Source organism: Oncorhynchus gorbuscha, linkage group LG02 (genome assembly GCF_021184085.1).
Source record: "Oncorhynchus gorbuscha isolate QuinsamMale2020 ecotype Even-year linkage group LG02, OgorEven_v1.0, whole genome shotgun sequence".
Taxonomy (NCBI): domain Eukaryota; kingdom Metazoa; phylum Chordata; class Actinopteri; order Salmoniformes; family Salmonidae; genus Oncorhynchus; species Oncorhynchus gorbuscha.
Genome location: NC_060174.1, coordinates 42611487 through 42627418, shown reverse-complemented (window position 1 = coordinate 42627418; position 15932 = coordinate 42611487). Strand labels below are relative to the sequence as shown.

Sequence of the window (15932 nt, the reverse complement as noted above, 5' to 3'; positions counted from 1 at the left end):
GACTAGAATGACATAGGTAACAGCAAACTTTCCAGGACATAGATATGTCTTATATTGGCAGAAAACTTAAATTCTTGTTATTCTTACTGCACTGTCCAATTTACAGTAGCTATCACAGTGAAAAAAGACCATGCTATTAACTTTTATCACCACAACTGGTTTGATGCATTCACCTCTGATGGTAAATAATGTACTTACATTCAGTAATCTTGCTCTGATTTGTCATCCTGAGGGTCCCAGAGATAAAATGTAGCATATTTTTATCTGATCAAATCCATTTTTATACTCAAATGTAGGAACTGAGTTCTACAACTTGAACCCCTGCTGTCTCTGAGACCCATGAGGCTGTGCACAATTGGCCCAACATCGTCTGGGTTAGGGGAGGGTTTGGCCGGACAGGATGTCCTTGTCCCATCGCGCTCTAGTGACTCCTGTGGCGGGCCGGGCACATGCATGCTGACTCGGTCTCCAGTTGTACGGTGTTTCCTCAAACACATTTGTGCGGCTGGTTTCCGGTTTAGGCAACCAAGCAGTATGTCAAGAAGCAGTGTGGCTTGGCAGGGTCGTGTTTCAAAGGACGCATGGCTCTCAGCCTTCGCAGCGATGGGACAAAGCTGTAACTACCTATTGGCTATCACGAAATTGGGGAGAAAAAGGGGTATACATTTTTATTTTCAAGTGGAACATGAAAACAAGCGTTTGTCATTGGACAATTTCAGGTAGTCCCTACCTGTTGGTCAGTCTTTCTTCTGTGTGGTGCCTAATGAGCATGAGCAAGTAGTTCCCAAGGGGTCTCAAGTGGCTCTGGTACCCACTAGTGAGTTGCAGCCAGTTCCTCTTGGGGAAAGGCTAAATAAAGCCTGCTTGTGACTGGAAACATGACTGTGCATGTCATGATAGTAGTCACCGAGAAATCTAAAGGCACTAGGTAGGTCACGATGCGAGAAAGTCACAGTCTTGTTTGGCGTTTTCTGCATGACCACGTGTGTGATAATCACACTAAATGTTGGAACGCGTGGTAAGTAGAAGACAGAATTTAAGAGGGGCACAAGGATCATTGGGACATGTCCATTATGAGAGAGAGAGGCAGAGAGACTAGAGAGAACATAGTGTTGTGCCAAGTGTAGCTAAGTGCTATCCTGGTCCCAGATCTGTCTAGCCAGTTGGCAGTTGCATCTTAGCTATAGCCTTGTCCCCAACTGGCAAGACGGCACAAACAGATCTGGGACCAGGCTATAATGAAGCACTCACTTCTGTTGCATAATACATGAATCCAAATGCCACCTCTCTGAACAGCGCTAATGTCTTAATCTGTCTTTGTTGTTGTTGACATTTGCTTGTATATCTCATCCCCAGGCATCCTGCCCCCCTTTGTATCCATCCTGCTGTGGGTGGCGTTGGTGGTGTGTACCACCATGCTCTTCATCCTTCCCAAACCAGGGAGTGTCCGGCCCTTCCTGGTCTCTATTATACTGCGCTCCATCTACACACTGGGCCTGGACCCCACCCTGTTGCTACTGGGCGCCGCCAACGTAAGTACAGTAGAGTTACCGAGGGCAACGATATCCTTGACGTTAGAGAGTCGGGCAGTGTACTAGGTTTGAATCCCAGGGCAGGTGGGGTAAATCTGGTGGGAGTTAGCCGGCACCCGGAGGTTTGCTAGCATCAATATCCCATGTGCTAACTACTGTCGGTGTGCCCATGAGCAAGACACTTTACGCCATCCTGACAGACACTTTGTTAAGTTTGCCGATCAAGGCAGTTTGGTGATGACACTGTTGCATGATGACGAGGAACACCATGGCCCAGTCCTAAATGACTTTGTAGAGTGGTGTGACGAATCACACTTGGTCCTCAATACCAATAAGACCAAAGAGATGTGCATAGACTTCAGGATGCATACAACACCTACCTCTGCAACATCTATCAGAGGTCAGAACATAGAGATTATAGAGGCATACAGATATCTGGGTGTCCTCTTGGACAATAAGCTTCAGTGGAGTAAATATACTACAGACCTGATCTACAAAAAGAGTCAACAGAGACTGTACTTTCTCAAAAAGCTGGGATCATTTAATGTTAATTGTACTATACTGTCTCTGTTTTATACATATTTCATAGAGAGTATTTCAACTTTTTATATTGTTTGTTGGTTTGGCAATGCCACTGTCAGCCAGAGAAATATGCTGAGAAGGATTATCACCACAGCAAGCCAGGTACTTGGAGTCAAACAGACAGGCCTGGATGAGATCTTTGAGGTCAAGGCCCTCCGCAAGGCTCACAAAATCATTTTCGACCCAAGCCACCCCCTGTACCCGGACTTTGAACTACTACCCTCTGGGTGCAGGTATAGGGCACCCCTCGGCAGGAAAAACAGAACTAGACAATAATTTGTGCTAGGTGTGATATCCCTCCTAAATAGCTCGGGCTAATGTTCCTTTCGACCCAGTAAGGCCAGCGGGCTAATGTTCCTTTCGACCCAGTAAGGCCAGCAGGCTAATGTTTTCCTATTCACCCAGTAAGGCCAGCAGGCTAATGTTGCTATCCACCCAGTAAGGCCAGCAGGCTAATGTTGCTATCCACCCAGTAAGGCCAGCAGGCTAATGTTCCTATTCACCCAGTAAGGCCAGCAGGCTAATGTTCCTATCCACCCAGTAAGGCCAGCAGGCTAATGTTCCTATCCACCCAGTAAGGCCAGCAGGCTAATGTTCCTATCCACCCAGTAAGGCCAGCAGGCTAGCCTCTTTTTTATTGTTATGTAACTGGTATGAAAGTTGTATTGTCAATTTGTTTTGTTATTTAAATGCTGTGTTAAGAAGCAGTGCTTCTTGGGTTGTGGGTTGTGTATCGGAGGACGCATGACTTTCAACCTTCGTCTCTCCCGAGCCCGTATGGGAGTTGTAGCGATGAGACAAGATAGAAGCAACTAACAATTGGATACCATGAAATTGGGGAGAAGAAAGGGGGTAAAAATTTTAAAAGAAAGAAGAGTCACCTCAAAAAAAAAATCTGAATGGTTTGTCCTCAGGGTTTCGCCTGCTACATAAATTCTGTTATACTCACAGACATGATTCATGACAGTTTTAGAAACTTCAGAGGGTTTTCTATTCAAATCTAATAATATTAGTAATACTATTAATAATAATACTAATAATATGCATATCTTATCTTCTGGGGATGAGTAGTAGACAGTTGAATTTGGGCATGCTTTTCATCCAAGATTCCGAATGCTGCCCCCTATCCTAGAGAAGTTAACCCCAACCCGTCTACGACTGGGATGCTCCCGGTTTTGGCATTGTTATATCAGGAAATAAGAATTACTTTTGTTAATTAATTCAATTATCAATGTTTTATTATTCCCAAGAGGCAATTTGTTTGCAAAAAGTACAGAACAGTAAAATACGGACAAAATATTTTTAAGTAAATGTACAGTGTACTAGGATTGGGCGGTATCCAGATTATCATACCTTCATACCGGGATATTCGGTAATGAACACAAGGGGCGAGACGGAGCTGCTCTTCCTCCCGGGGAAGGACTGCCCGTTCCATGATCTCGCCATCACGGTTGACAACTCCATTGTGTCCTCCTCCCAGAGCGCTAAGAACCTTGGCGTGATCCTGGACAACAAACTGTCGTTCTCAACTAATATCAAGGCGGTGGCCCGTTCCTGTAGGTTCATGCTCTACAACATCCGCAGAGTACGACCCTGCCTCACACAGGAAGCGGCGCAGGTCCTAATCCAGGCACTTGTCATCTCCCGTCTGGATTACTGCAACTCGCTGTTGGCTGGGCTCCCTGCCTGTGCCATTAAACCCCTACAACTCATCCAGAACGCCGCAGCCCGTCTAGTGTTCAACCTTCCCAAGTTCTCTCACGTCACCCCGCTCCTCCGCTCTCTCCACTGGCTTCCAGTTGAAGCTCGCATCCGCTACAAGACCATGGTGCTTGCCTACGGAGCTGTGAGGGGAACGGCACCTCAGTACCTCCAGGCTCTGATCAGGCCCTACACCCAAATAAGGGCACTGCGTTCATCCACCTCTGGCCTGCTCGCCTCCCTACCACTGAGGAAGTACAGTTCCCGCTCAGCTCAGTCAAAACTGTTCGCTGCTCTGGCTCCCCAATGGTGGAACAAACTCCCTCACGACGCCAGGACAGCGGAGTCAATCACCACCTTCCGGAGACACCTGAAACCCCACCTCTTTAAGGAATACCTAGGATAGGATAAAGTAATCCTTCTCACCCCCCTTAAAATATTTAGATGCACTATTGTAAAGTGGTTGTTCCACTGGATGTCATAAGGTGAATGCACCAATTTGTAAGTCGCTCTGGATAAGAGCGTCTGCTAAATGACTTAAATGTAATGTAAATGTTTTCAAACCCCACTGATACTCTGTAATCCGAAGGTTAGCAATGTTAACAAGTACATTTAAGATCCCATTGAGAATGCTAACTAAATGCTAATGAGTGCATTGTGAGCATTTTGTAAAGATTCTACTCGCAGTTTGCGGCACAAAACAAATATTGGCCAGCAAAGGCTCTTGATCCAGGAGGGGATTCTTTGCAGTTACCAAGCGAATGCTTAGCTAGATAGCTAACTAGCTACTAATTAGCAAACCAACTGCACAACTGCACAACATTCAGCACATTTCTACACAGTTAACTTAATAGTTATAAGTCATCTAGCTGGCAAACATGTTGTGAATTCCGTACTGTAATTAGATCACAAGGCTCCGGTCTCTCATCGTTGTGCTTGTAAACTAACACCATTTGCATGAAGAACGCATGTCGCTTGGCTTTTTCCAAATACCCCGGTATACGATATACTGCCCAAGCCTACAGTGTACAAATATTTTGTGATTTCAGCATCGTCTTCTATGGAAGCCATTGCTCAGTCCTCTCCTCTCTCATCTCTCCAGCTCCTCAATAAGATTGTGTTCCTGGTGAGCTTTGTGGGCAACCAGGGGACGTTCACACGGGGCTACAAGCCGGTGGTCATGGACATGCCCTTCCTCTACCACGTGGGCTATGTCATCGTCTGTATGCTGGGCCTCTTCGTCCACGAGTTCTTCTACAGCTTCCTGGTTAGTCGAAACAATCTCTCTGTCTGGTCTTCTCTGCAGCACTTCACCATTAAACTTTAAAAAGACCATGTTTGATATTATTACTCATTTTTAAAAATGTTATCCATTCAATTCAATGAAGTGGATTCATTGAACTTCGAAGTACTTAATTATTATTCAGAAAACCTCAAATTGACGTTTGACAATGGTCTTGATTTAAGTCTGGACCTTTCTTGGTGCCATGTGATGACAGCAGGTGGTTGTTGTGTGGTTATGTCGTTTAGCTTTGTGGTTTCCTTGTTCCTCCTTGTACCAGGTTTTTCAGACACAGTTACAGAAAGACACACCCTCTCCTATTTTTGCAATTGCTGCCAATCGGAAGCTTTGGGATGTCTGGTTCCTCTACAGCTCTCCTACAGCTGTATCTGTCTGACTGTGTGTCTGTGCCCCTCAGCTCTTTGACCTGCTGAACCGTGAGGAGACCCTGCTGAATGTGGTCAAGAGTGTGACGCGTAATGGGCGCTCCATCGTCCTCACGGCTGTACTGGCCCTCATCCTGGTCTACCTCTTCTCCATCGTGGGCTTCCTCTTCCTCAAGGACGACTTCCGCATGGACGTGCAACGTCTGCCAGGTCAGTGCCCATAGACTCCCTCTCCTCTTCATCCCAGAACCCTGTACTCTATCCTGGCCTCTTTCCTATTACCCCCCCTTCATTCAGTACCCACAATCACCCCCTACTCACTACCTTTGCCTCTATGCTCTACCCTAGGTCTCTGCACTTTTGCCCCTAGTTCAGTTAGTACACACTGTTCCTCAGCCCCCATACTACCCTAGGTCTCAAATCAAATGTTATTTGTCACTTGCTTTGTAAACAACAGGTGTAGGCTAGCAGTAAAATGCTTACTTACGGGTCTTTTCCAACAACGCAGGGTTAAGGAGGTGTGTGTGTGTGTGTGTGTGTGTGTGTGTGTGTGTGTGTGTGTGTGTGTGTGTGTGTGTGTGTGTGTGTGTGTGTGTGTGTGTGTGTGTGTGTGTGTGTGTGTGTGTGTGTGTGTGTGTGTGTGTGTGTGTGTGTGTGTGTGTGTGTGTGTGTGTGTGTGTGTGTGTGTGTGTGTGTGTGTATTAATTATTATTTTTACAATTGAAGTAGTGACACAAGGATTAAATACACAGTGGCTGACTAAGTAAAAAAATAACATGGTATACCAGTACCGAGTCTATTTGCAGGGTACGAGGGATTATTGAACTTTTATTTAACTAGGCAAGTCAGTTAAGAACAAATTCTTATTTACAATGACTGCCTACCGGGGAGCGTTGGGCTAGTAACCTGGAAGGTTGCAAGTTCAAATCCCCGAGCTGACAAGGTACAAATCTGTCGTTCTGCCCGTGAACAGGCAGTTAACCCACTGTTCCTAGGCTGTCATTGAAAATAAGAATTTGTTCTTAACTGACTTGCCTAGTTAAATAAAGGTCAAATAAAATAAAAAACTTTCTTGTTCAGGGGCAGAACGACAGATTTTTACCTTGTCAACTCGGGATTCGATCCAGCAACCTTTTGGTTACTGGCCCAACGCTCTAACCACTAGGCTTTCTGCCGCCCCATATGTGATGAGTGTGAAATTGTTTGTGTCCCAGGGACACAGAATCCAGTGGGTGTGCATAGTCATTGCAAGAGTTAGTGCATAAAAAGGGTCAATACAGGTAGTCCATGTTGATGGTCAGCGTGGTGGATGTGGTGTTGTCAACCCTCACCGCCTAGGGGCGGCCTGTCAGGAAGGTCAGGATCCAGTTGCAGGGGGGGTGTTCAGTCCCAGGGTCCTGAGATTGGTGATGAGCTTGGAAGGGACTATGGCATTGAATGCTGAGCTTGTAGTCAATAAACAGCATTCTTACAGAGGTTTTTCTTTCGTCCAGGTGGGTGAGTGCAGTGTGGAGTGCAATAGAGATCGGTCATCTGGGGATTTGTTGGGCGGTATGCGAATTGGAGTGGGATCAGGGTGTCTGGGATCAGGGTGTTGATGTGAGCTATGACCAGCCTTTCAAAGAATTTCATGGCTATACAGTCGTATGAAAAAGTTTGGGCACCCCTGACAATTTTCCATGATTTCCATTTATAAATAATTTGGTTTTTGGATCAGCAATTTAATTTTGATCTATCAAATAACTGATGGACACAGTAATATATCAGTAGTGAAATGAGGTTTATTGGACTAACAGAAAATGTGCAATATGCATCAAAACAAAATTAGACAGGTCCATACATTTTGGCACCCCAATAGAAAAATCACATCATTATTTAGTAGAGCCTCCTTTTGCTAAAATAACAGCCTCTAGAAGCTTTCCATAGCCTCTAATGAGTGTCTGGATTCTGGATGAAGGTATTTTGGACCATTCCCCCTTACAAAACATCTCCAGTTCAGTTAGGTTTGATGGTTGCCGAGCATGGACAGCCCGCTTCAAATCATCCCACAGATTCTTAATGATATTCAGGTCTGGGGACTGGGATGGCCATTCCAGAACATTGTACTTGTTCCTCTGCATAAATGCCCGGGTAGATTTTGAGCAGTGTTTTGGGTCGTTGTCGTGTTGAAATATCCATCCCCGGCGTAACTTCAACTTTCTGACTGATTCTTCAACATTATTCCCAAGAATCTGCTGATATTGAGTGGAATCCATGCGACCCTCAACTTTAACAAGATTCCCAGTACCAGCACTGGCCACACAGCCACACAGCATGATGGAACCCCCACCAAATTTTACTGTGGGTAGCAAGTGTTTTTCTTGGAACGCTGTGTTCATTTGCCGCCATGCATAACGTCCCTTGTTATGACCAAATAACTCAATCTTTGTTTCATCAGTCCACCGCACCTTATTCCAAAATTAAGCTGGCTTGTCCAAATGTGCGTTTGCATACCTCAAGCGACTTTTTCTGCGTGTGTGCAGAAAAAGCTTCTTCCGTATCACTCTCCCATACAGCTTCTCCTTTTGCAAAGTGTGCTGAATTGTTGAACGATGCACAGTGACACCATCTGCAGCAAGAACGCCGCAGCCCGTCTGGTGTTCAACCTTCCCAAGTTCTCTCACGTCACCCCGCTCCTCCGCTCTCTCCACTGGCTTCCAGTTGAAGCTCGCATCCGCTACAAGACCATGGTGCTTGCCTACGGAGCTGTGAGGGGAACGGCACCTCAGTACCTCCAGGCTCTGATCAGGCCCTACACCCAAACAAGGGCACTGCGTTCATCCACCTCTGGCCTGCTCGCCTCCCTACCACTGAGGAAGTACAGCTCCCGCTCAGCCCAGTCAAAACTGTTCGCTGCTCTGGCCCCCCAATGGTGGAACAAACTCCCTCACGACGCCAGGACGGCGGAGTCAATCACCACCTTCCGGAGACACCTGAAACCCCACCTCTTTAAGGAATACCTAGGATAGGATAAGTATTCCCTCTCCCCCCCCTTTAAGATTTAGATGCACTATTGTAAAGTGACTGTTCCACTGGATGTCATAAGGTGAATGCACCAATTTGTAAGTCGCTCTGGATAAGAGCGTCTGCTAAATGACTTAAATGTAAATGTAAATGTTGTAGGTCTTTGGAGGTGGTCTATGGGCTGTTTTTGACCAATTTCACCATCCTTCATCTGATTTAATTTCATACAACTTAATATTGCTACACTAAAAATCTTTGTCTGGACAATATCCCAGTACTCAGCTTTAATTAGAAAATGAATGGCATGCCACTGTGATCATTTTCTGTGACGACAGAGTAAATTATTATGCAGCCTCAGAGGGGTGCCCAAACTTTTTCATACGACTGTAGGTGTGTGCGACAGTATAGTCATTTGGGCAGGTTACCTTGGCATCTCTGCCCATTTACTCTGTTCCCCTGCAGCACCCCACCCTCCTAAGCCTGTCCTGCTGATCACTGATCTCGTCACTGCTCACTTAGAAGGTCCATGATCTCTGATGATTTGATGTCTGCTCTCCTTTCACACTGGACTGAGGCCCCATAGTCTTCCCATTAGGCCTTCCCTGCCCCCATCCACACCTAACTGGTCCCCTTCACACCGAACTGGCCCCCTTCAGTACCCACACCTGACTGGCCTCAGTCATTTTCAGGTCTATTCTGTGTCCCACGCTCATGAGAACCTCTTTATACAGCCAGTATACAACCTGTCCACAAATTAATGAAATACATTCTAATGATGTCAGTACAATCCTTTTTGCCCACTGTGTAGTTATCACCCGGGGGTAGTTATCACCCACTGTGTAGTTATCACCCGGGGGTAGTTATCACCCACTGTGTAGTTATCACCCGGGGGTAGTTATCACCCACTGTGTAGTTATCACCCACTGTGTAGTTTATCACCCGGGGGTAGTTATCACCCACTGTGTAGTTTATCACCCGGGGGTAGTTATCACCCACTGTGTAGTTATCACCCGGCAGTTACAGCATGAGACAGATGGTTCATTTTATCATTACCCGCTGTTCTCTTCAGACACTCTTGCTTATCAATAGTGAAATAGGGCTGGAGAGTAAACAGAATAGATTTTAGTGTTGTCAGTTGGAACTGACAGGAATATAGACTGAGTAGTAGGATGGATTTTTTGCTTTGTGTCATAACAGCTATGTGTAATTACTAGTGAACACAATTTTACTAAACATAGTTTACAAGACTATGGATTTAAGATAAACCTCTGTCTCTGTTGACTGACTGTGTGCGTGCAGGCTTATACGTTCATGTATCTGTCCGTGGAACATTAATAGCCTGTGCCGTTGCACACTTCCCCATGTGTGTGAGCTTTCCAGAGCGTGAGTGCTTGCATACAAGAGTGTGTGTGAGCTTTCCAGAGTGTGAGTGCTTGCATACAAGAGTGTGTGTGAGCTTTCCAGAGCGTGAGTTCTTGCATACAAGAGTGTGTGTGAGCTTTCCAGAGCGTGAGTGCTTGCATACAAGAGTGTGTGTGAGCTTTCCAGAGCGTGAGTGCTTGCATACAAGAGTGTGTGTGAGCTTTCCAGAGCGTGAGTGCTTGCATACAAGAGTGTGTGTGAGCTTTCCAGAGCGTGAGTGCTTGCATACAAGAGTGTGTGTGAGCTTTCCAGAGTGTGAGTGCTTGCATACAAGAGTGTGTGTGAGCTTTCCAGAGTGTGAGTGCATGCATACAAGAGTGTGGGTGTGCTTTCCAGAGCGTGAGTGCTTGCATACAAGAGTGTGGGTGTGCTTTCGCACAACGCTTCAGCAGTCCGGGAGAGACAATTTACCAGCACATATGCACCTGTTGCATAATCTGGCGTGGTGGCTGTGCAGCGTAGAACAGAGCGGCGCTCTTATATAACCGGCTGGTCTGGGTGTGTGTGTTTATTGTACTGTCTGTCTGTGGGCTAAGCTGTCTGAGTGCACAGCGGGAGCTCCAGGCCTGGACTTTAAAAAAAATGTAATATTAATCATTATTGGTGCCAGCCAATTGTCTGGGAGAGAGAGAGGAAAAAAATCCCTTTGCGAAATAATGCATTTTATCCTTCATTGATTGAAATACCAGTGGATGTAGCGTGAGAGCTGCTGATACAGCTCAAACAGCTGTTTGTTGCTGCTGGAGTGAAACATGTGCTTTAATAAGACCAGTCTTTGCACAACAATTCTAAAGCCAATCGCATTAAAAAAAGACTATGGCCACGATTAAAAATACATTTTTATTTCTCAACTGGTAATTAAAGCTTGGGTCCCATTTGCCATTCAAGTGTATAGGCAACTGGGCAGGCTTCAGCGCGTCACACACCACTTTGCAATGAACTGGAGGCAGTATCCGTTTTGAAGACCTATCCGTATTTGTTTGAAACCTGAGCGTTTTACTGCATATTGTGAGGCATGTTTTACCTTGACTAGACTAGGCAAAATCCAACCAAACGTGCAGGCAATTATTTTCTAAAGACTTCTATATGCCATTGAAACCAGTAGCCTTTTTCTCTAATCTTCTATTGGTTTTCAAATCAATTTGATTTAATTGTCCAGTAGCCAATGCCACAATCCTAGTCATTAGCAACCCATGCTAGTTGTTGCATATTTCAATTTCCCCTCTTTCTAAGTTTCTAACAGATATTTTCATTCGCACGTAGCCTACTGCCTTGTGTGCATTGCTGCGCTTATAATTGTATGTAGCCTAGGCGTACTAGTTATATGAATTTGGGTTCGATCATCCAACAACTGTCCCAGAGTCCGTTTGGAAAAGGCTATTTCTTTCTTGTACCGAATGACAAGATGACCAATAGAATAGGGCAACTTTTCTACTGTGGAGGATAGTAGATTGACATAGGCTATTGATTTTGCTGTTTGTCTTGTTGGCTGAGGAAAAGTAAATGTGGGCAGTTATTCTAACATAGGCGGCATGTGAGTTTCAAGTTTGGCGAAGCAAATTTTAACCATAGAAATACACCTTTTATAATGGCAGGCATTCCATGCATCCTCACATTTGCAGATTTATCTAAGATAGTCTACTATTCCTAATGTGATGAGTAGGTTGGATAGTCGTAGTGGCTCAGGGTACACTATCAGATAGCAGGCTTTATCCTTAATTTATTCTCCTTTTTTGCACAGGAAAACACTGGCCTTTTTATAAACACATTTCAAGCAATTCTACTACACTATGTATGACTGGAGACATTAGCAGAAACTTTTTTAATACAACAAATTACAGGGTAGGCTACTCTGCTGACACTGACAAACAGATCAATAAAAACGACGTTGTCTGATCCATATATTACGAAAAGGAGCGACACAAATACAACGTCTATATAACCTGGAGGAGGAAATGACTGTCCAAATACAACGTCTATATAACCTGGAGGAGGAAATGACTGTCCAAATACAACGTCTATATAACCTGGAGGAGGAAATGACTGTCCAAATACAACGTCTATATAACCTGGAGGAGGAAATGACTGTCCACATACAACGTCTATATAACCTGGAGGAGGAAATGATTGTCCAAATACAACGTCTATATAACCTGGAGGAGGAAATGACTGTCCAAATACAACGTCTATATAACCTGGAGGAGGAAATGACTGTCCAAATACAACGTCTATATAACCTGGAGGAGGAAATGACTGTCCACATACATCTATATAACCTGGAGGAGGAAATGACTGTCCAAATACAACGTCTATATAACCTGGAGGAGGAAATGACTGTCCAAATACAACGTCTATATAACCTGGAGGAGGAAATGACTGTCCAAATACAACGTCTATATAACCTGGAGGAGGAAATGACTGTCCAAATACAACGTCTATATAACCTGGAGGAGGAAATGACTGTCCACATACAACGTCTATATAACCTGGAGGAGGAAATGACTGTCCACATACAACGTCTATATAACCTGGAGGAGGAAATGACTGTCCAAATACAACGTCTATATAACCTGGAGGAGGAAATGATCCAAAACCTATATAACCTGGAGGAGGAAATGACTGTCCAAATACAACGTCTATATAACCTGGAGGAGGAAATGACTGTCCAAATACAACGTCTATATAACCTGGAGGAGGAAATGACTGTCCAAATACAACGTCTATATAACCTGGAGGAGGAAATGACTGTCCAAATACAACGTCTATATAACCTGGAGGAGGAAATGACTGTCCAAATACAACGTCTATATAACCTGGAGGAGGAAATGATTGTCCAAATACAACGTCTATATAACCTGGAGGAGGAAATGACTGTCCAAATACAACGTCTATATAACCTGGAGGAGGAAATGATTGTCCAAATACAACGTCTATATAACCTGGAGGAGGAAATGACTGTCCAAATACAACGTCCAAATCTATATAACCTGGAGGAGGAAATGACTGTCCAAATACAACGTCTATATAACCTGGAGGAGGAAATGACTGTCCAAATACAACGTCTATATAACCTGGAGGAGGAAATGACTGTCCAAATACAACGTCTATATAACCTGGAGGAGGAAATGACTGTCCAAATACAACGTCTATATAACCTGGAGGAGGAAATGACTGTCCAAATACAACGTCTATATAACCTGGAGGAGGAAATGACTGTCCAAATACAACGTCTATATAACCTGGAGGAGGAAATGACTGTCCACATACAACGTCTATATAACCTGGAGGAGGAAATGACTGTCCACATACAACGTCTATATAACCTGGAGGAGGAAATGACTGTCCACATACAACGTCTATATAACCTGGAGGAGGAAATGACTGTCCAAATACAACGTCTATATAACCTGGAGGAGGAAATGACTGTCCAAATACAACGTCTATATAACCTGGAGGAGGAAATGATTGTCCAAATACAAACAAAAGTGTCACTGACCCAATGACAAAGACAGTGAATATGCTCAATCACTGGGGATATGGCCGATGTTCTCCGCTGGTGCCAGCCAATAAGAGTACTACTTTTCTCTCAATTCAGTTGAGAATCTTGATAATTAAAGGACAAATTGGAGTCTTTTCATTGTCTTCTCATTACAGCAATAGCCATTTATTTTCCAAACTATTTTTGTTTTTAGATTGTATTTTTAAATATTGCGATATGCCTGGCTGGGGGTCTCTGCTTTTCACTGACAGTCGCAACTCAACAATCATCTATTTGGTATTTGCCGCAAGCTCTGCTCAAATTGCGGGCCCTTCTGACTATAGTCTATACGAGTATCATTTGTTTCCTAATGATCCTCTGTGGCCAAATCATGCTTTCTGGTGTAGTAACCTATTTTTACTGATTTTATTTATTTCTGTATAGACGGGAGTAAACTGATTAGGCGATAAAATTTTGACAATCTAATTCGATGTACTTTAGGGAAAGCTTCTCTAGCCTTATGGAGTCGCTGCCTATGTATTCTAACATCTTCAAATTGCTCATCGAAATTCATTAAGAATGATGCCTGCTGTTGCATACGAGTTGTATGTCCTGTTAAGACATGTCATTTTGAGAACCGTGCGTGGACTCCCTAATCCGGTTGTCCAACAGATGGATGTGGGTCCGGTAAATTTCTTACATGCTCTGTAAATTAAAATGCTGCCGGTCAAATGTCCACCGCCACATTTTCCTAATGGAAACACTGCGCTGCCAGTATTTGTTTGAATCCGGTCCACTGCTCTTTCAGCACTTTCAGACCATAGCTAGTTCAGTTAGTTCTCAGTCCTTAGTGTAGAGTAATCGTGGAGAGGGAGAAGCAGAGGTATATAGGGGATGACTCATCGTCCTCATCTTTGTTCTCTAGTCCAGTGTGTGTCTATGGATCACCTGCACTACAGGGGCCTCGACACGTGACCTCACTGGCTCCTCTCTATTTCTATCCCTCCTTCTCTGACAATGTTCTCAACCTCTCGATCTCTCTCTCGCTGTTTTCTTTACAAGCCTCCTCCCCTCTTTTCAAATCTTCTTCACATCCTCCCACGTTTCAGTGTTCAAACTCTTTCATCCAGTGTTGTGAGCACAAGCTTTTGTTGAAGTCTACTATTGTGAGGGGTTTTCAACCTGAATCTGATATCTCTGGTACAGCTTTTTGAATTGTGAACTTGTCACTCGTCGTCAGGTAGATTTGAGATACTACCACCTTTTGATGTGTACATCTATCATTAGTTACCTAACACACAGTATTGATTAGCAGGAGGGGGAAATGGCCTGCCCTGCTGTGTTGCGCTCACATACACAGAGACACACTCCTTATGGCTGTATGTTTTGATGTGTGTGTCCAGTGATGGCGGGGGAGGACGATGGGACGGAGCGTGTGTGTGACACTCTGCTGATGTGTATCGTGACGGTGCTGAACCAGGGCCTAAGGAACGGAGGGGGAGTGGGAGATGTGCTGAGGAAACCTTCCAAAGACGTGAGTGACCTTGTCCAATCAGTCAGTCCATCAATCAATTGATCAATGAACCAGTCATTAATAAAATGTACTAAAACAAAGGGCCAACTATTTTTCATGATGATGCTGGTGGTGATTATTACAGTTCAATTGATGGTATTAATCGGGATGATGATTATTGAGGATGTGGATAGCCGGGGTGGAAAAAGTACTCAATTTTCATACTTGAGTAAAAGTATAGATACCTTAATAGAAAAGGACTCAAGTAAAAGTGAGTCACCCAGTTAAATACTACTTGAGTAAAAGTATTTGGTTTTATATATACTTAAGTAACAAAAGTGAATATAATTGCTAAAATATACTTAAGTATCAAAAGTAAAATAATCAACTTCCTTATTTTAAGCAAAAGGCACAATTTTCTTGCTTTTTTTAAATTGAAGGATAGCCAGGGCATACTCCAACACTCGGACATAATTTCCAAACAAAGCATTTTTCATTGAGTCCGCCATATCAGAGGCAGTAGGGATGACCAGGGAAGTTCTCTTGAAAAGAGTGTGTGTGAATTGGACCATTTTCCTTTCCAAATTGTGGGTGTCAGGGAAAATGTATGGAGTAAAAAATACATTATTTTCTCTAGAAATGTAGTGAAGTAAAAGTTGCCAAAAATATATATGGTAAAGTACAGATACACAAAAAAATACTTTAAAGTACTCCTTAAGTACTTTACATGAGGTGGATAATGATGATGCTGAAGATCACTCTCTTGTTGTTTCTCACCGGTCCACTTGTTACCCAGGATCCCCTGTTTGTGGCCCGTGTGGTGTATGACCTGCTGTTCTTCTTCATCGTCATCATCATCGTCCTCAACCTCATCTTCGGCGTCATCATCGATACGTTCGCTGACCTGAGGAGCGAGAAGCAGAGGAAGGAGGAGATACTGAAGACCACCTGCTTCATCTGTGGTGGGTTCACAGCCCTACACAGCACTACATAACTCTGTATATCACTAAAAAAAGGACTACAGAGCACCACA

General features: G+C 44.1%; 1 protein-coding gene across 1 annotated transcript in view; it reads left to right on the top strand.

Moving 5' to 3' along the window:
- LOC124002508 (inositol 1,4,5-trisphosphate receptor type 2-like) overlaps nt 1–15932 on the top strand; it is a 173865-nt gene that overhangs the window by 123171 nt on the left and 34762 nt on the right. Inside the window, 5 exon segments of the mRNA XM_046309958.1 lie at nt 1357–1532; nt 4918–5082; nt 5516–5693; nt 14790–14920; nt 15696–15861. Of these exon segments, the coding sequence (XP_046165914.1) occupies nt 1357–1532; nt 4918–5082; nt 5516–5693; nt 14790–14920; nt 15696–15861 (816 nt within the window).